At 40.2% G+C, this 21,025-nt stretch overlaps 1 protein-coding gene across 1 annotated transcript in view; it reads left to right on the plus strand.

The window, feature by feature from the left end:
* SCML2 (Scm polycomb group protein like 2) overlaps positions 1-21,025 on the plus strand; it is a 58,707-nt gene that overhangs the window by 19,865 nt on the left and 17,817 nt on the right. Inside the window, 4 exon segments of the mRNA XM_035888573.1 lie at positions 2,379-2,467; positions 3,453-3,696; positions 6,887-6,922; positions 17,406-17,656. Coding sequence (XP_035744466.1) covers positions 2,379-2,467; positions 3,453-3,696; positions 6,887-6,922; positions 17,406-17,656 — 620 coding nt within the window.

The raw sequence follows: 21,025 nt of genomic DNA on the forward strand, positions 1-21,025 counted from the left end.
TTTCCCTGCACCCAGGCACGTAAGTTTACCTGCCCTCTAAACAATTGGTGGTTATTCAGAAAAGAATGTGAGTGCCATTATTTTGTCCCTTCTGCCCTAGATTTTTCTAGAGATAGGCTGAATTCCAGCAATCAAACATTCTGGCGTACCTAGATAAATTTTTGAAAAAGCCTTTTTGGCAGTTTTACAGCATCCTGTTCCTGGGCAAAGCTGGGAGCTAATTGGGTGTATAATTACCTCCTGTTAGACATTTAAGCAACTGATATTTTTTTTTTTTTTTCTCTGAGTAGTAGGGAACCTTCTAGATACTAATGTTCTGCTTCTATCATAATAACTAGCTAAAATAGTCCCTCCTACCTGATTTTTGCATAGGTTTAATTATGCATGTTACGTAAAGGTTTTCAGCAAGTGATTAATGTAGCAAAGGGTTCCTGTTCCAGGCTCTGTTTTTCAAAGGTGAGCTTTTTTGTTGTTGAGACCTTAATGTTCTCAACAAATTATGTTGAGGATAACATTTTCTCTGGTTTTACCAGGGCAACTTAAAGGTTAATTGAAACTGTTGTTTAGTTGTCATTCCTCTGTCTTGTGTATATGCCTTTTCTGGGCTAGCTGGTTAGGGATATTGTGTTCCAGTAACCACATGTGTTTAGGTTGTGTAAAGACTCTGGTATCAAACCAGGACTGATAATCATCTCAGCAGTCCTCAAATTACGACACCATTTATCAAATGTGAGCTTTGTATTCATTTAGGTGTTGCATAGGTAGATCCAACTTGAAAACTGTTTATTCAGGTGAAGATAGCTTCAAGCTACTAGTTAAAGAACCATGATAGCATATAACCCAACTTTAGATGACTTAACGATTTAACCGATCAAGAATTGCAGATATGTTCCACCTTTCTAGTTAATTTTTTTAAGAGAATTGTCGAGGCTCAGTTACGAGTGAACTCATCACTTCCTGGCAGATTCTGGTACCATTTGCTTTGTGGAAAAAATTCCAATTTTCTCTATTATGTCTGCTTTTCTGTAGAACTGTGCCAGACATATAACTGCTAGAGATGCAGAAAAAAATGTCCGCTATGTCTGTTATCTTACTCATTACTTTGAAACATCCATTTGGAAAGCACAGAAAGCAAAAGGATTATTTTTTTTCTTTGTTTTATTTTATTTTTTTACCTGGAAAGGAGCTGATTCTGAGGGAAGATAATCTGAAATCAGAATGTTTTCAGCCAAACCTTTGTTCTGCTTGAATGAGGTAGTTCATCTAAACAAATTTGATTATTGTTTGTGCTTTTTATTCGCTTGTTAATGAAGAATATTAAAGTAGAAACATCTTCCAGTTTATGTTTTCCAGTAGGATACATGCAATTATTAAAATATTTGTTTTTTTTTTTTCTTCCCTGTGTTCCTTGGTTTTTAAGGCTATTTATTTATTTATTTTAATGGAAGGCTATGTGTTTATTTTAATGGGGAGGAAGAAGAAACCGATTGTTCTTTTTTTTGTTTGTTTGTTTGTTTGCGGTATGGTGAAAGAATTACAAGAGTCTCGAAAATAAAAAGGTATCTCCTCAATAAATGAGAGAAGCTGGAGCACAGGATGTTGTTTTAGAAAGAGAACAAAAAGCAGACCTGAGAAGCAAGCAGGTGCTTGTGCTGGGGACGCTCCACTGGACCAGGGACTGTGGGACAACCTTATGATCTCCTGTACTAGAACCTGCATGTTGTTAAGTCCTAGATGTTTATGTGTAATATTGTAAATTATGATAGGCTGAGGGAGTTGGGGATGTTCAGCCTGGCGAAGAGAAGGCTGCAGGAAGACATGATTGCGGCCTTCCAGTGCTTAAAGGGGGCCTATAGGAAGATGGGGAAAATCTCTTTAGTAGGGCCAGCTGTGACAGGACAAGGGGTAATGGTTTTAAACTAAACCAGGGTAGGTTTAGACTGGATATAAGGAAGAAATTCTTTACAATGAGGGGTGGTGAAACGCTGGAAGGTGTTGCCCAGGGAGGTGGTGGAGGCCTCATCCCTGGAAACATTCAAGGCCAGGTTGGACAGGGCTCTGAGCAACCTGATCCAGTTAGCGGTGTCCCTGCTCACTGCAGGGGGGTTGGACTAGATGGCTTCTAGGGGTCTCTTCCAACCCAAAGCATTCTACGATTCTGTGATTCTATAAGTGATTCTGCTGGCAAGTCTCCTGGAATGGAAATGCATTTCATGGCTTTCTGTACCAACAGCAGCCCTGTTTGCTCCTTCTTGCCTACTTTTATTTTGGCCAAGACCAAAGTAGAGGGAATGAGGCAATAGTAAACCAGACTTTGTATCCTTCTCTTTCTATTTGGTTTTACAAACTGAAAGTATGGCTCTTTGCTTGTTACTCAGGGTTCCAGATGAATGCATCTTCTTGGCCAATGTTTCTCTTAAGAACTCTCAATGGAGCTGAAATGGCACCTGCAGCATTCTTTAAGAAGGTAAGAAGAAAGGGACTGCTAGTAAACGACTTTCTACAGCTGGTTCATGGTTACGTTTTTTAATGAGGATGCCAAGATATTACCCTATTGTCTGTGGCACAGGAAGGCAAGACTGTTTATAATTACTTTGAACTGGATTGGCAAGGTACTAAAGCTAGACAGGAAGCAACCTGCTTCTACTCCATTGAGATGGGCATCTATTTTCCTGAGTTGAGACTTTAAAGTATGGTGTGTTATTTAGAAAAATTGTGTTAGCTCATTTTTTTTGTGGATTTAAGATACAATGCATATCACATTTCTTAACAGCACCATATTCATGTGGTCGTGCACAGGAGTAAAAATGTACACCTGAGATGGCTTTTGAATAACGAGATTCCTGAGGTGGTAATTCAGGTTCCATCAGGTCAAAACTCCTGCTGGGGGGGTACACTTATGCATGTCACATATGGGAGTCACGTTGACTTGGTTTTTGTTTTTCTTTTGCCAACTTAGAATTGGTCTAAGGCCAGCTGAGTTAACAGAGGCCTATAAATAATGTCCAATGCTAATGAATTTTTCACGGATTAATTGGAAGGTGAAGCTTTTAACAGACAGTTATCAGTCCCCTGAAATATCCATTCCCTGCAAACCTCCTCCTCTTTATTAGCATGTCATAATTTCATTTTAGTGTCTTCGCTGTCTTGCTGCCCAGACATAATGTATTGAGTGCAACCTATTGCTTATGTAAATACTTTTATCAGGGTCTTTCTGTCATGGAGAATTTTGCTAATTATCCCAGCTGTGTTTGTGGGGACAGAATACAGATTTTTATAATACAGGGGAGTAAAAGCAAATTTGAAGTACAAGTAAGTTTCCTTGAATGTCTACTGTAACTTTCTGAGAGTAGTGAGTATAAGAAGTGAGGATGTTGAAGAAAAATAGAGATTTTTTTTTTTTTTTAAGAGGCCACAGAAATATAAATATTCTACCACTCTTACTTTTGTAGGAACCACCAAAACCTGTGCCAAACTGCTTTAAAGTTGGAATGAAACTTGAGGCTATAGATAGAAAGAATCCATACTTGATTTGCCCAGCAACGATTGGAGATGTTAAAGGAGACGAAGTTTTTGTTACATTTGATGGCTGGAGAGGAGCATTTGACTATTGGTGCAGATGTGATTCTCGAGATATTTTCCCAGTCGGATGGTGTAGCTTGACAGGAGATGCATTACAACCACCAGGGAACAATGGTAAGATGACTAATAATATCGCTTAATTATTTTTCCCCTCAATTACAGCAGAATTTTAAAAACCAGCTGGCTGTATGCAGATAAGACTGAAGATTTGATTTGTGAGTAGCTGATGAGGATGAAATGTTGTTAAATTTTCTTTATGTATTTTAAAGCTAATAGGATAGTTTCTGGGAAACATTATTTGTCTGTTCATAGCAACTCTGGGAACATGTTTAATACTGTTAGGAGGGCTTTTGATAATCTTTAATTTTTGTGTGCTTGTGGAGAATCTTGGACTTAAACTAGATTTGCTGTTTGTATTATAGATACTTAAATGCTCCTGTTTAATTTTACTAATATATTGGCTGTAGCAGCACTTTATATTAAGCTAACTGCTAAGAAAGTGAAGTAGTCTTTGCTTCTGTGATGACTGAAGGTTTAAATGATATATATTGTGTGTTTCTTCCTTTATACTCACAAAATTCTCTCTTGAAGCTGCCTATTCTGAATGCTTTATCATCCTCATGTCTTTAAAGATGTTTGTACATAGGGCTATAGAGTCCCTTTAACTAATGGCTGCTGTGCTTTATAATGTACAGTTATCTACTTTAGAAAGAAGGGAAATGGAATATCCCTAACTGTAATCCCTCTTCTACTCTGGGGACCTCTTGTCATGGTTTTGTAGTGTAAGGCTGTTCTGTCAAACTCTTTGGGCTCTTCTATCCTCACTCCCTTCAAATTTGACAGGAAGAGAGGTTTTTAAAGAGGGGAGCCATATTTTAATTAATTACTTTAATTTAGTTGACCAGAACAATTTGTTCTCATGGTGAGCATTTTCACAGCTACTGTTAGGTAGGTAAGGAATGACAGACTTGTATCACAGAACTCTCACTGGAACTGCCAAAGGAACAAAAGCAAGAAGGCAAGAAGTCAGATGCGTTTCTTGCCCTTTCCATCCCCATTGGTTTTTCTCAATCTTTTGCTAGCAGGTCAAGAACCGTATAGAAAATGTAACTGAAATTAGTTAAGGGTACCTCTGCATCCTTGCCCTCATCTGCCTGTCTGTAGTTACTGTCTGCAGTTACTGCCAGTGGTCATAGTACCTGTAATCTAGTTTAGTCTGTTTTGGTGGATTTCAGCAAGGTAGCAACTATGTGTGTAGCTGTAGAGGCAGGTCCAAGATGATCTGCCAGTACAAACCTGCAGTGAGAAGGCAGGGGGATGTCACGGAATCACAGAATGGCAAGGGTTGGAAGGAACCTCAGGAGGTCGTCCAGTCCAACCCCCCTGCTAAAGCAGGTTCACCTAGAGCAGGTTGCACAGGACATCGTCCAGGCAGGTTTTGAATATCTCCAGGTAAGGACACTCCACAACCCCCCTGAGGACAATCTACATTCAGTCAGAAGTCATCTAATAGATACCAAGTTGACCTCAGTCTTAATGTTTCTGTGCTCCTAATCTCTAAAAGTGTCTTTCTAAGCTTCTTCAGAAGGTTTACCTTGTCTTGAGAAATCATAAATAAGATATACTACTATGGTGAGTTAATTATGTTAATTGTGGTGAAACAAAGTGGCTTTATACAAAAGGGACTCTGTAAATAAGTGCTGTAAAATTTTTAGAAGATATTTTTGTGACAGTTTAGATTGCTGAATCCAACTGCATCTTCTGGAAAGAAGTATTACTAAATTGTTTAGTCTACTGCAGCTTCACTGCTGGAAAACCAGCAATATTTTGAGATAATATGTACAGAATTTTTCTTGTGTGGTTAGTGCTTGATAAAGATCAAAGAGTTGTTTAACAATTAGTTGGTAAGGTTGATTACGTATTCCAGTTGTTCAGGTAATAAAACAAAGTTGTTGAGTATGTTCAAATTTGCTGAAGGCTTGAAATACCTACCCAGGTATTTTTATGAATTTTATTGCTTTGTTATGAAAACCAGTAACATTTTAGGCATTAATGAAGCCTGAAGCAAGGTTTTTACAGACTTGTATTCAAAACTGAGAATATTGGACATGTGATAGAAACTGAGGGCAGAGAGGTGCAGGCTGAGGATTTTGTTCTTTTTAATTCTAAAAGTGAACACAAAGTTAACTGCAGTTGTATTAAAATTATATGTCCTCCTTTTTTTCTCTGTTCTGAGCATAAAGAATTTGTTCTTTCAATTTCGCTTCACATGCTTATTTTTTATGTGCTGTTTGTGCATGTTATACGCACTTGTCAAATTTACATAGCTAGATGAAATATTTTTTGCTCTCAGGTTATGTTTTTCACTGTTATTTGATCGCTTTTGAGCCATTAAAGAACTGTAATGATAGTCCTTTATTAAGTTGTAAATAATAGCTTCAAGGAGAGTGTAATCAAGTCATTTCAATTCAGAAATATGATAATGTTGTCAGGATTCTTCATTAAGTCACATTAACATTGACTACTCCTGTTGAGGAAGAAAGTGTGACAGCCACTATATTGTAGGGATTCACTTGAAATATTATAGTATTATTCTGGCCTGGACTTTTTTTCCTGCAGGTTAGTTTAGTATTTCTGCCTTGAATTACCGCAATAGAAAGTGAAAATAATTGACTGAGCATGGCTTAGATTTCAGAGTGAATATAACGAGAAGTAGTCTTGATATTTTTTTTTTTTTGTAACTACCTTTCCTGAAAGCATTTAAATGTGTTAAATCACTAGCTAAAGGACTGAAAAAAAAAACCCTTAGATTTCAGTGAACAAGCAAAACCAATATCCTGAAAGTGATAAAGGATGCTTTAGATTTCATCCATACCTAGGACAATTTCCTGCCACGAGACTTATATTTTAGGGTCTAATTTAGCCTTTTGAAAGAGAGATGAAGCACAGTAAGGGAGACAATATGAAAATTAAGGAAGATTTTATTTCAGCTGTTTACTGCCTTAGCCATTTAGGATGCCCAGAGAGAATGTAGGACCTCTGTCATGGGAGGTTTTTGAGAACAGTTTAAACACACAGGCTTCTTAGATATGGGTGAATTTATTCAGACCAGATTACTCGGTATATTTAGTCTTTATAGGGGTTATCTTCTGTAACTCACAATGGTTTTAGATAGCTCAGGAACCAAGTCTCAACTATTAGAAGATAAGATGGAGAAGGTAGGTGAAAAGTTGTTTTGGACCAACTGTTTTTAGCATTCGGGCCTTAATCTTCATGTTGATGTTTTGTCTTTGGTCCTTATCAGAAAATGTGACTTAAGTGGGCCTGGCTGGGTGTCGGGGTACGCATGCAGTGGTATGAAATGTAGCATTCAATGCTTATATTAGCAGAAGCTGTGCTTAGCTAATATTTTAGTTTGTTTCCTTAGAAATATCTGATAGTAGTAATTTGTGTTAGTTATGGTTTGACAACAGTGCTTTATGTTGGCTTGGCTGGCTGGCACAAGGTTAATATTTTAAGGATGCAGTACCATAGAATCATGGAATGTTTCGGGTTGGAAGGGACCCCTAGAGGCCATCTAGCCCAACCCCCCTGCAGTGAGCAGGGACACCGCTAACTCGATCAGGGTGCTCAGAGCCCCGTCCAACCTGGCCTTGAATGCCTCCAGGGATGGGGCCTCCACCACCTCTCTGGGCAACCCCTTCCAGTGTTTCACTACCCTCACGGTAAAGAATTTCTTCCTTATATCCAGTCTAAACCTACCCTGGTTTAGTTTAAAGCCGTTACCCCCTGTCACAAACGGCCCTGCTAAAAAGATTGTCACCATCTTTCCTATAGGCCCCCTTTAGGTACTGAAAGGCTGCAATCAGGTCTCCCCACAGCCTTCTCTCCTCCAGGCTGAACAAGCCCAAATCTCTCAGCCGGTCCTCATAAGAGAGGTGCTCGAGCCCTCGGATAATTTTTGTGGCCTTCCTCTGGACCCGCTCCAACAGTTCCATGTCCTTCTTGTGCTGAGGGCTCCAGAGCTGGACGCAGTACTCCAGGTACTATCATTGTAAATTGTTTTCACTGTGTCTTTTGGTCACCTAAGTGTTTTTAGAGATGACTTGTCACTCAGGAACACAGTTGTGAACTGTAGCTGGTGAAAGAAGTTGGCATGATAATGTCTGTGCTGGACCAATCTGAAGGATCATCTGCTCTAGCAGACTTTCTCCAGCAGTGACTGAAAGCAGATGCCTGAAGAAAAGCATAAGCATGTAGGAGAGAGGTTTGCAAAAATATTCCTAATATCTGGCCACCTACAACGCAGCATGTCCAAACCCCAGAATAATGCTTTTATGCTGAGCACCTCCTTGGAGGAGCTTGATCTATTTTGTTTGGTTATATTTTGGAGCTGTCTGAACTTTTAGCACCTACAACATCCTGTAGTAAGGAGTTCTTTACTTGAGTATAAGCTCTGTGGAAAAAGGAGATACCTTTTTTTCTTGCTGGTAGTTTCATTTGTTGTCCTTGTGTTCTTGTACTGAAATAGCTTCTTGTACTTCCAGAACTTTTACAGGAAGAGACAGTAAATAGGCATTCCCTAATTGCCTTCTTCACATTCATCACAATTTTGTAGACCTATATTCTAGCTTCTCTCAGCTGTCTGTACTCCAAACTTGTAAAATCCTGTTATGTTTCGTTTTTTGTTGTTACGGGATCAGCTTAATTCCTCTGATCACCCTTGTTCTTCTGTACTGTTTCCATTTCAGCTATGGCATTTTTGAGCCACTGGAACCAGAAGTGTGCAAGGTATTTAAGACTTAGTGGCATAGTGGTGGTTTCTGTTTTGTTTTCTGTTCTTTCTGTAATAATTCATGAATTGGTGTTTGGGATTTTTGGATTACTAACAAGCAATGAACTAATACTGTCAGAGAAACATTTATTTTAATTCTAAGATGTCATTTTTGTATACAGCAGCTAACAGCCCATCACTGATCACAGAAGATGGATTATTTTGAATTCCTTGACATGGAATTTCATCTATTACTTGTTCTGCTAAGCAACTGCTCAGTTTTACAACATCTTTTTATACATCTTTACTCACTCAATTAATTGTTCAGCAGTTGTTGCCATCTCATGCTTTATTCTTGTTCTGGATCATACATGAATCGAATGGCACAAGCGCAAGCAGAGATCTCATCAGGATTTCTCTAGAGTCCTCTCTCGACGGTGGAAACACATCTGTTTATTCCTGGCCACTGTTTGGTGTTTTCCAAGAAATTCTCTAGAAGGATCATAGGGATCTTCCTTTGTATCCATTGCCAGCTAAGGATTTTTTTTTTAAGAGACTGTGGTGTGACATCTTGTCAAGTGTGAATCCACAGACTACATCAATTGACTTTCCATTGTCTGCTTGCTTATTGACTCCTTAATAAAAAAAAAAAAAGTTTGTGAGATGTGACTTCTCTCTACAAAAGCTATGATTTGTTCTCCCCCAAGACATCATACTTATCTTTGGGTTCATGACCTCTGTTTTATACAGGAGTTTTTAGCAACTTGGCCAGTACAAACATCAGGTGTCCTTTCCATACCTTGCTGGCTAGAGTGTTGGTGTTTTATTAACCACCTTTTTAAGTCTCTGAACTTCAGGCAGTTTCAAGGACACACTTGCACAGCACCATCAGTAGGTTGGACATTTCATCTTTTAGTTTCCTTAAAAGTCCTAAGTGATGTGTGCCCTGTCAACTCTCTACTGCTTGTTTTGTCTCCATTTCCTGACCTCTCCTACTGGTACTTCATGTCAGGGAACTTGTTTCAAATCTCTGTAAAGATGGGTTCTGATATGGGAAGTGATGTGATGAGCTTCCTTGGAGTGAGTACAAATGTAAAAAATGTTCAATCTTGTTGCTTCTGCACTTACTCATCCTGAAATTTGATCGTCTGTTGGGTCCATGTAACTTCTGCTCTTGATATGCTTTAAAAAGGCTTTTTAAGTTTGGTATCTTTTGGATGTTTTTCCGTTAGCTCTTTTTCTAGGCCAAACGTATTATGCTTTTCTATTTAACCACCATAGACTGTAATTTTTATTTTACTCAGTTGGATAATAGAAAGCTGTTAGTATGCCTAAGAATATTCTTGTATTGCACTGTGGCTAGTTGTATCTGAGGCTTATGATTGAAGTAGATGGCAGATGTCTGGAGATTGTCAGAGCAGTTTCTGTTTGCTGTTTCTATATAAATTCATTTTACTGTTTAGTCATTGCATGTAAATGGCAGTTACATAGGTAACCCACCTTTTTATTTATAATAGAAATAAAACCTTTTCCATAAAAGAGAGAAAACAAAAGAACAACTGGGGACAAGCCATGTGGGAAATAGTAAGTAGTTTCACCTGCAAAGATTGATTTTAGTATAAAGTAGTATCTATCATTTAGATGTGAACTGCATCTGGAGAGGGATCAGTTTCTATATATTGCTTATCCCCACAGTCTTATGACGGATAAAAGTGATGCAAGAGCTCGTGAAGGAGGAACTGGTCCCTGTGCTGCACGGGAGAGAATTTGGGTGACCAAAGGAAGACAATGTAGTAATCTAAATAAAAACAGTGATACGCTGTAGCTTTTATCCTCAGGCCTCTTCCTTCCTTCCTTCTCCTCTGTCTCCCCTCTTCCACATCGTGTGTCCCCGCATTGCTCTCACTGACAAATGCACTGAATCGGGAGAAAAGCAATCTTCTTTCATTACCCTAATCAGCCTGTGATGTTAAAGGTCTCCTTCAAAAGCTGTCTGCAGCAGTAAGAGTAGTACAGTCTCAAGTAGAGATTAAAAAGTATCTTATTTGTCTGGTTTATGATTTCTTAGTTTAGTTTTATTTAATTTTCAGATGTGTTCTCAATGCTTACTTCGTGCAAATTTTTCCAAGCTAGCTACTGGAGATGCACTTTTCTGTTATTGGTAATGAAATTATGTCAAAATAGCTATGCTATATTTTCAGCTGAGTTGTACACAAATGTGCAACATCAATATAAACTTAAGCACTGTTCTATATGATGAAACAAAAGGGGTGTTAAAACTTTAGACAGAGCTACAGTTAGATCTGTGAAAAGACTCTGCATTGTTTAAAGTAGCCAAAAAAAATCAGATAAGCATGGTAATTCTTAAGTTTCATTAAAGAAAAGAACAAATGCTGAAATGGTACAATTTCATACTGCTGGAGGTTTCATTTTTCTCCTAGTGCAGCCAGCTTCTTTTCAGGAGCAGGTCACAGTAGTTAAATCAGGCACATACAGTAAGCAGATTTATGCTGTCTTCAGAATTGTACATGAAAAACTCCCCAGTGCTTCAGGCTAAATTCTGATTTGCCACGTTCTCTCACATGTTAAGCCTTTTTTATTTGGTATTAATGTTTCTTGGCATCTTGCAGCAAGGCCTGGATGGTGCGGCTACAGGGCAGTAATCACTTAAAAAAAAAAATAAAGGTTTTGCCTTTCACAAAGCTGTGACCTTACTGTAAGTCTGGTTTCCTCACCATCTTATCATGTTTATTTATAAGGTAGTTGTAATTTTCTTTTAAATTGGAAATACTCCAACACATGTATTTTTGACTTTTACATGGAAAAGTTTTTATTTGCTCTTGTTCAGGTCTTGTGGATACTAATGTCAATATTGATTGTGTTGCCCAACTAGTGGATGGGATTGAGTGGTTTTTTTCCAAATCTGTGGTAGTACATATAAGCTATGTTAAGAATATCAGTGCTGTCATTCAGATACTGAGATGAAACAAATTGTGGCATTGCACTAACCATGCTCTGTGTTTCTTTTTTCTTTCCCTGAAGCTCATTGCATTTTATTATTTCATTTTGGCTCCACCTTTCATCCTGCTGGTGCTATTTGGGGAAAAATAATGGCAAAACTGGGGCAGAATCAGTAATGATGGGGTGAAGAATCAGGATGTTAAAGCTCTTACCTGATGTGTAGAGTTAGGCTTTGCCAGGCTTACTGACAGTTTCATTACCAGCACATCTAAACTGTCGTCAGGTAACTCAAGTTTGAGCTGCTTTGATAGTTTATCAGGTATTTACTTGCTCTCTTCCTTCTCTCATCGACAAAATACAGTTTTGGGGGGTTTTTTTTTGGGGGGGGGGGTTGTTGGTTTTTTGGTTTTGTGTTGGTTTTTTTTTTCTACTGTGGTTGCAATGGCAGTGCTTTGCTCTAGTCGGAAAATTGTGTTTTTGGGTTTTTTTTTTGGGGGGGGGGGGTTGTTGGTTTTTTGGTTTTGTGTTGGTTTTTTTTTTCTACTGTGGTTGCAATGGCAGTGCTTTGTTGAAGGGTGAGACTAGAAGCTGGCTTTTCACAGCTCTTGGTTTCTGGAGATCAACTAGAGAGATCTTTCCAGGAGTCTTTCTTTTGTTTTGCTTGTACCCCCCACCTCCCGCATGCTCCCTGCCCCAGCTGGCCTATTAAAAGTTGGGGTTTTGGAAGTGATGTGTGTTAGTTTGGTTAGCAGTGGGTTTTGATGGAGCTTCATTAGTATTTTCACAGGTCTGTTCCATAGGTGCTGACTTGCCTAGCTCTTGAAAATGTGGGAGACTGGGGGTGGGGGTGAGGGACCGAAAGTGCTACAATGCTGCCTCGGGAAGTCACTAGGAAAGAAATGCTTTGCTTTCCTTTCCTCCAGTTTTGTCTTATGTTGCTTGGAGCCCTCCATTTCACCTTTCAGGGCTGTGAAAGGAAGGCTAGGATTTTTCACAGGAGATAGCAAGAGTATTCTTTTCTTTTCCTTTTCTCTTTTCTTTTCTTTTCCTTTTCTCTTTTCTTTTCTTTTCCTTTTCTCTTTTCTTTCCTTTTCTTTTCCTTTTTTCTTTTCCTTTTTTCTTTTCCTTTTTTCTTTTCCTTTTTTCTTTTTCTCTCTTCCCTCTTCCCTCTTCCCTCTTCCCTCTTCCCTCTTCCCTCTTCCCTCTTCCCTCTTCCCTCTTCCCTCTTCCCTCTTCCCTCTTCCCTCTTCCCTCTTCCCTCTTTTCTTTTCCTTTTTTTTTGTTATACTGGTAGCAGAAACTAAAATCCAGAAAGAAGTAAATTGCAAGCCATTATGTCCATGTCTTGCCAAGGTAGATATTGAAGTTTCCAAGTTCAGCGTTGCTTTTTAGATAGCAAAATGATGACTTGTAACTAATTTTGTATCATAGCAACATATCAATTAGTATCTCACAGCTACCTCTTAACCAGCAGTAATCCAAACACACATAGAAAGAGGTGGCATGTATTACAGATGCTTATGCTTTTGTATGGCTCTCTTGTTCAATTGAGACATAAGGACATACATTTTTATAATCCTTGGCAGTAAGCTGTTTTGAAAAATTGCTAATCTTTTCCACCTCCTTTGCCAGTTGTCAAAACTATCATGATGATAATTTCTGTATTAAAGGAGGTTAATTTTATAGCTAAAATCCCGGGCTAGATCTCAGAAGGTATGTTTCCATTATTTCTGCTGTGGAAAGCTCACATGGATTTAGGGTAAGTTGCTAAATCTCTTCGCCTCATTTTTTTCTATCTGTGGATGAGATAAGGGCCAGGTTTTTATGTTCTCAGAAGAACATTCAGCTTGCGTTTCAGTGGGGGCACAGGAACAATACTGCAGTACAAATAGAATCGTTTCTGTCTTGAAAGAAATGCTGGCTTAAACAGTGAATTACTGTTTTTACTGTCCTAATTGGCACCTTCACCTAAGGTAGGAATGCTGTGTTCACAGAATGTACGGCAAAATGAGCCCCTACCTTGCTTCATGTAATTTCACTTCGGCTTTTAAAGTCTTGTCTTGTAATTGCTGCTCTGTAACACTAACTGAGTGGTAGATTTCTAATCTTTAAATATTACAAATCTGAACATTCTTTTCCCTTGCTTTCCATAAAAACATGGAGTGAAACCATCACTGTGGATTATTTGAGGGAATTTTACTGATTAGAATTGCATGAGAATTCTGGCTTCTGAGCTGTCATCTGTCCCAGCCCCTTCTCAAGCGCTGGAGGTTTTGGTAGCTTCAGGTTTCACAGTTGTCTCAAGCATCTGACTTATTCTGGCAAGAGATCTTGGGGATAACATTCTGGGGTCAAATTTTTCAGTCCTGCATGTGTCTGGGCGGTTTTTCTGCTTCCACAAGCAGAATTTGGCCCTCATCTAAAGTCTAATCTTTCATGTCCTTCTCATGCAAATGAGCTCATTTGACTCCAGTGGATCTGCTTGTGCGAATGAGGACTGAGTGGTGGCAATGCATCTTTAGGCTGTGAGTTCTAAGATACTGGATTTGGGGTTTCTCTTACATACCGTGGATACAAAGTTCGTAGGTGCTGGGATTCTCACAGAACGGGTTGGGGGGGAAAAAAAAAATTGTTTTGAATGAGCAGTAATTGAAAGTATGAAAGCTGTTTGTGTGTTGTGTGAAGGTAGTCGCCTATAGCCCTCACTAACATGACAGTATAACTAGAGCTCTGTGAACTTTGAAAACGCTGTTTAGTTGCTAACATTGCTGTAGTAAAGTGTGTTTGTGTAGCGTGATCTCTGTTCTTCAGTTACTGAGGACGCCGGTACAGGTTTTGGGTATAAATAAGAGACTTGGGAAAGAATGCCATGCAATGCATCCCACTCCTGCAACTGGAGCAGTGGGTATTTGTGTAGAAGAGCAACAGGACACAAATGCTTGATTTTGTTTGTGCAGATGAGAAGGCCTTTGTGATGCAAAGCAGCATCCTGAAAAGGCAAATGTGCTTTTTCGGGTTGTAAATATCCCAGCTAAATACTGCAGTAATTGCAAGCAGAGCTTGGCATTTTTCCTCTCTATTCTCTTCATCGTTGTATTTTAACAAGTTCTCGTGAGACTATTAAAACGTCTTAGTTTTTGGAACATGTGGCCTAGTGGGGATAACTCTGTCTACAGATGCAGTGGGTTGGCAGCTCGATTTTGCATGTCTTTTCATTTCCCTCCAGATCCTGTGACCCAGCGTAACCTTTGGTCTCCCTCTGAAGGCCGGGGTGAAGGAAGTATGAGCAGGTGACTGATGATCACTGTCAATACAGCCTGCAGACAATATGGGAATTACTTCAGCAGTCTCCCACTCCCTTGCGCTCCCCCCATCCTCTCTTAAATCAACAAATGCAAATAGCAGCCTCCTCATTTGCTGCTATCTCCAGGAGGCTGCCCGGGCAGCATGGGCTTTGTTGCAGTCCTGCCTACCGAAAAAAGCGGCTTCAGCCCTAGGCAGAAGGAAAAATACCAAATGGGACCTGTCCCCCCCCTTAATGGTTAATGCTGCTAGTATTTGGTCCTCTGGCGTATACAGGTAGGAAGACGCTGAGATAAGGGTACTTGATGTGTGCGGTTCAAGAGGGCAGCCTGAAGTGGTTGGAGGTGTTTGCATTGTTACTCTTTGTCCGGTAAATGTCCTTCTGGAAGGGAGCAGGGATTGCCCAGTGTCCCGAAACTCATACCTGTGCTCCTAGAACCTGTTGACGTTGCGATTAGCTGTGTATTTAACCGTAGCTGTGTCTTTATTTTGCGAGAATAGAAATGCTTTTGCTAGATTTCAGCATAGGCACAGGCACAAAGAATTTATGAAACAGCATTTCTTTACGAGGTCAGGATTGTTTTGTTAAAGGCGTAGTTGTGCGGCACAAATAAATAAAAATGGCTGCATTTTACGTTGGTGTAAGCATAATGCAGGACGCAATATGTACTACTGCATTGTACAGCATACAGTTGATATTGTTCTGCTTTCCAGACGTACAGCTTAATGCGAGTTGTCGTTCAGCAATTTGGAGGCAGAAGAGTAATGCTATGCCAGCATTTGTTTAAAGTTCTGTTCATCTTTATTTAAGCTGCCATTGCATATGAAAATAAGTTTTGGCATACATAAATAAAAGGAAAGTGATCGCTTTGCACATCCAGAAGGTGGTCCTTCTCAGTTACCTAGGGATATCATGTCTGTATTTGATGTATTAGGATTGCAACCAGCCATAATGAAGAGATTTCTTCTGAACCGCCATTTAGGAATATTAGATTAGTAACTGAATCGAACAAATAGCGATGTATGTAAATGCTCCTATGGCTTTAAAAATTTGTGTCAGTAGTACTTGTATATTATAAGAAGTCTGTCTGCAGTGTGTATTCCACCTCACTGTGATATTTCCAATTGCAAATACTAAATAACAGTTAACTCGTGAATAAAAATTCAGAGTTAAAGTAACAGTTGTAAAGCTAGGTGTGAGGCTGCTAAGGTGAATACCACTCATAGAGCTAGACATTAGCACTGTTACTCAATCTTTTAAGTATGTTCTTTTCTCAGGATCTCATTTCAAATATATCTTTGAGTTTTATTTTGTTACTGGCTTACCAGAAAGCCCCAACATACTAATATTTTAGGAGAAGACATATTCCAAATTCACAAAATTTCAGGAAATTAACTGTTAGCAGCCCCTTATGCTCTACTTTCAGTCTGCAGTAGCACTTTGGATCAGGCGCTGGTGACTGACACAGTCAAAGCCCGCTTGAACCCTAACTTGCAATTTTTCTAAGTTGTGTCACATTAAGGTCATAGTGTTTAAGGTTAGGGTGAATCACGGGAGTTTCATCATCAGCGAGATGCGAAAGGCTGTGGTAGGGGCAGCGTGATACTAGAAAGCCATCTAATTTTAGTGTAAAGGCTTCAAACGGTTTCAGATATGTTGCGTGTTCCTTTCCTATACCTCTCACAACAAGGGTGGTTTGATGCCACAAAATCTCCCCTTTTCATCTTCTACTTACCTCTTCTGCAACTTAGGCATCTGTCTGCCTGCCTGCCAGCAGTCAGGCCAACAAAACAGAATATTTGTTGGACTTTTGGACTTAGTAATTGCTTTTTGTTGGCCGCGGGTACTGCTGTAGCATGGTGCGGTACATCTTTTCATTGAGGTTATGTCCTTATCCATAGGTTCTGTTTGACATCCTCCTGGTGTTTTAATCTGTCCATTGTGAAGGGAATTGTTAAAATACAATCATCATTATTACTTCAGAGAAGCATGAGTTGGGTTGAAAAGATTGCTAACTAGGAAATTCTGTTCAATGAAATCTGATTACATTTTGCAGCTTTGTACCAGATCATATACAAATTGGATCAATTTTGTATTGGGATGGGAGATTCAACAGAGAACCATTTCAGTGTTAAGAATGAATAAAAATGGTACTTTGATTTTTTGGAAGTCCTGCTTCCAAATAAAATTTTAAGTCTGGATGCCTCCAGGTAGACAAGTCTGGGTAAAGTGATGTAAACTTCACTTTCTAAATTGGCATCTCAGACAAGTGCTCACTAATGATACTTTGCCTATCATCAGTTTGTCCTCTTCAGCGGGATGATTTTCTTTGCTGCTCAAAATAGGTTTGTAGCTCCCTAGAAGTGATTGGCATGTCTCATAATCGTGGAAACTGCTCTTAGAGGAGAACGGATGTATTATGGGCTGTGTAATTTGGGAAGTGTTTTGAAAGCCTTCTTGATGAATGGCACTTTATAAATACTGTAATTAAATTATGGGAAGCATTTATAAGGTGAGTGGATTCATTCTTTTTTTTTATTTTTATTTGAATGTTTTAGGAATGTCCCTCTAAAAGAATGGAGATAAAAGAGTTCTCTTGTTGACTTTCATGAAGTTATATAGTTTCATGCCAACCACTTAAGTTCAAAATATCCAAGTATATTTATTTTACAATGTAAATTGTGCAGTACATTTTTATTTTTTAAGCCTTTGTTAGAAAAGTTAATTTCCATCGTTCATTTTGAGGTTTTCCCCCCCTTCCCTTTTGTTTTTGTTTTTCCTCAGTTTCCATTACAAAGAGCAGTGCAAAAATCCAATCTTCCCCTTCCAAAGTGACCCGGCGTTCAATGCAGTCTCCACAGAAATCTGCTCCAGTACCAGCGCAACGGGGCAGGAAACCAGGTCGGGGCAAACCCCCTGGACAGTCTGCAGTTCCCAAGAAGGGCAGGTCTCCTAAAAATATTCCCCTGACAAAAAGCACCTCTCATACTGAAAATCTTAAAACAAGGAAAAAAAGTTTAAAACCTGGAAAAAAGGTTAGTCCTCATCTACTACTTTACTTTATATTGCAAAATTTTGCAGTAATTTTTTTTAATTATTATTTAATTTTCTGCCTTCTCTTCAGCCTTCAGGGCTTTACTTTTTTCAGCAATTGATTGCAAGAAAAAGTCTAGAATAGCTATTCTGGAATTTTTCAGTATAAGCTTCTGTGGATTGTTTTATTCCAGAACAAGTATACAAATTTCTTTATGGGTGAGTTGTTGGTGTCAAAAAGTACTATTCTGGAGTAGCCATTTCCAGTAAAATTACAAGAGCCAGGGAAGCCTTTAGGCTTTTTAGTCTGAGTTATTTTGTTACTGAACCATATATATAGTTTGCTTGATTTTTTTTTGTTGTTGTTGTTTAATGTTTAGAAGCAAAAGATTAGGAACAGTGAGGGCTGCTTTGCAGAATTTAGGCATGTTAAGCATACAGCTGGATTTGCCAAATGAATCTCTTAGATATCCCCTAATCCTGGAGATACTGGCATGAAGCAGGAAGTTTCCTTCCAGGCAATATGTTTCTCCAGGTGTGGGCCTAATTCTGCCCTGGTCTGAAAGACATAATGCCTTTCTGCCTTTCTCCCTACCAAGCTGGGTCAGACCCAGAGTGCTGGCGGCTGCCTCCAGCTTCAGCTCCTCTGGAGCTGTTTGGTCAGGTACAAATTGGCACTACTGTAGCCTCCCCTTCCCACTCCCGTGTGACACCAACACTGGGGTGAGCAGTAAACTGGCAAACAATCCCAGGGTGAGCTTGTTCAGGGAGCTGAACTGGTAGACAACTAACCCAGCACCCATCCCTCTTAATTCCTTCTTTGGCTGCTCCACCCCAAAAAACCACAAATGCTACAGCTGCTGCAAGGAAGGATAGGACCACAGTAGGGCAGATTTAGGGTAAATAGAATTTGCCGTGGAAGTACAGTCTATTTTCTGAGGCTTGCTCACCCACTGCAGGCTGTCAAAGAGGAGTAGTGTGCCCCTCCCTCCTTTCCATTAGCACCAGTGGGAGGCATTGTGTTTTCCTTTTGGTTCGCACCCCCACTTCCCAGGTTTCAAAAACTTGAAGTTTTGGGGTCTTTTTCCTCCAGTCTGGATCACTGTGCGCTATGGGATCTGTTGCTAGTGATGTGTGGGAAGGGGTGGAGTAATGGCACAGGTGGGACTTCTCCCTTCAGTGATAGTGCCCATCAGTGTAAAGTGCTAGTGAAGTAACATTATTCAAGTGTACCCAGAAGGCTCTAGGACAAAACTGGAGACAGGCAATTTGTTGAAATGATGGCTACCAGGTAGGAAATTATTCTGGGCACCAGAAGCTGAAAACCAAGCGCTGTCTGATCTGCTGCCTCCCCTTCCAGTCAGGCATCCAAACCGGTAGGCTACTGATGCAGGTGGTCTCCAGCTTTATCTCTTGCTTGGTGTATAAACGTGCACAGAGACACAAAGAGGAGAAAGGTGCTACTGTCCAGACTCAGTTGGTGGATGGGATGTTCTCAACAACCCCATGCAGTGCTACAGGCTTGGGGAAGAGTGGCTGGAAAGCTGCCTGGCAGAAAAAGACCTGGGGGTACTGGTTGACAGCCGGCCGTACTCGGTGCTGGTGAGGCTGCACCTTGAATACTGTGTTCAGTTTTGGGCCCCTCACTACAAGAAAGCTGTTGCCTTGCTGGAGCATGTCCAGAGGAGAGCCACAAAGCTGGTGAGGGGTCTGGAGCACGAGGCTTACAAGGAGCGGCTGAGGGAACTGGGGTTGTTTAGTCTGGAGAAGAGGAGGCTGAGGGGAGACCTGATCGCCCTCTACAACTGCCTGACGTGAGGCTGTAGCGAGGTGGGGGTCGGCCTCTTCTCCCTGGTAACGGACGATAGGACGGGGGGGAATGGTTTGAAGTTGCGCCAGAGCAGGTTTAGGCTAGACATTAGGAAAAATTTCTTCACTGAAAGGGTTGGCAGACTATGGAATGGGCTGCCCAGGGAGGTGGTCAAGTCCCCATCCCTGGAGGTATTTAAAAGAAGGATAGATGAGGTGCTTAGGGCGTGGGTTTAGGGTGTTTAGTGGTGGGATGGCAGGGTTAGGTTAATGTTTGGACTCGATGATCTTAAAGGTCTTTTCCAACCAAAGCGATTCTATGAATCTCCATAAGTCTGGGGGGCTTTAAAGGAGAGCATTTAACACAGGACTGTCTTATCTTAAGGACGTACTCGGGTATGGCAGGATGCAGGCTTTCACATAAGAGTCTTGTCCTCTGTGTCTCATGAAGAAGAAACTGAGAGGCTTTGTGTATCCTTTGAAAGAATAGTTGGAGGAATCTCACCCTTAGAGGAGGCTTCTGGGCTCTAAACACTGGGCATCTGAAAGTGTCTGCCTGGAGCACTGCATTTGGCACCTGGTCTGTGTGAGGTGCTTGGGGAATGGGGGTTACTGCTGACATTCCCTGTCTTGAGGCAGTGAGTCTGATTTCCTCTGTGGGACCAGGCAGCTAAGAGTTATGTTTTGCAGAATCTAAGTTTGATATATCTAACTTGGGAGGCTTACTACATTAACTTTTGCATTAGAAACTTTAAAACTTAGCTCCTTTTGAGAATCCATAGAAGGCTGTTATTGCTTTGGTATGTGGTTAAATTGCCAAGATGTTACGCATATGTGGAAGCTCTTCTTTGGACTGTTACACCTGTCAGCATAAGGGTGAAGAGAGGAAATGGCTTTGTGGGAGTTCTATACAGACGGGGTGTATCTAACATGGAGTGCCATACAGCCTGTATACTTCACAATACATACACAAATATAATGCAGGTGGTATGTCCCTAGAGATCTGAAAGTGCTGTGCTTGGAGATTTGAGAGTGCTTTTGCCTCCCTGCCTCCCACCCCCCCTCCCAAGACTGATCCAAAAATCCCCTCCAGATTTCAGGCTAAGTAATTGTGCTTCGAGTGTGAGCTGGCTATGTGATAGTTCAAAACTTGGGTATTTAGGGAGATTGGTCTATGCCTGATACTCTGTGGAGTCGTCTGACTTTATTTGCCCTTTCAAGTTTGTTATGCTGCAATGTTTATCATCATGCAGGTATTAACTTTTATTATACAGCTAGGGTTGTTGAGCTGTTGTGTCATTTTCCTCGTTTATTTGAAAGTTTTCTAAGCTTCTCCGTAAGTATGAGATGCATGTCAGGTTTTGTTTTCCATTTGTCTCCCCCAGTTTGCACTCTTTGTTCTTGCTCTGTCATAATGAAGAGGAAATCTCTTTACATCTCTCTCATTATTTTTAAAGTATACTTTGCATAACAATGCAAAGAATCTCTTCCAGAATTTCTTGAGGAAGTGCCTTGGTCTGAATGTGGATTACAGCCCTAAATTTGACACACACACCCTCCCC

Source organism: Egretta garzetta, unplaced genomic scaffold (assembly GCF_000687185.1).
Source record: "Egretta garzetta isolate BGI_Z169 unplaced genomic scaffold, ASM68718v1 scaffold111, whole genome shotgun sequence".
NCBI classification, from domain to species: domain Eukaryota; kingdom Metazoa; phylum Chordata; class Aves; order Pelecaniformes; family Ardeidae; genus Egretta; species Egretta garzetta.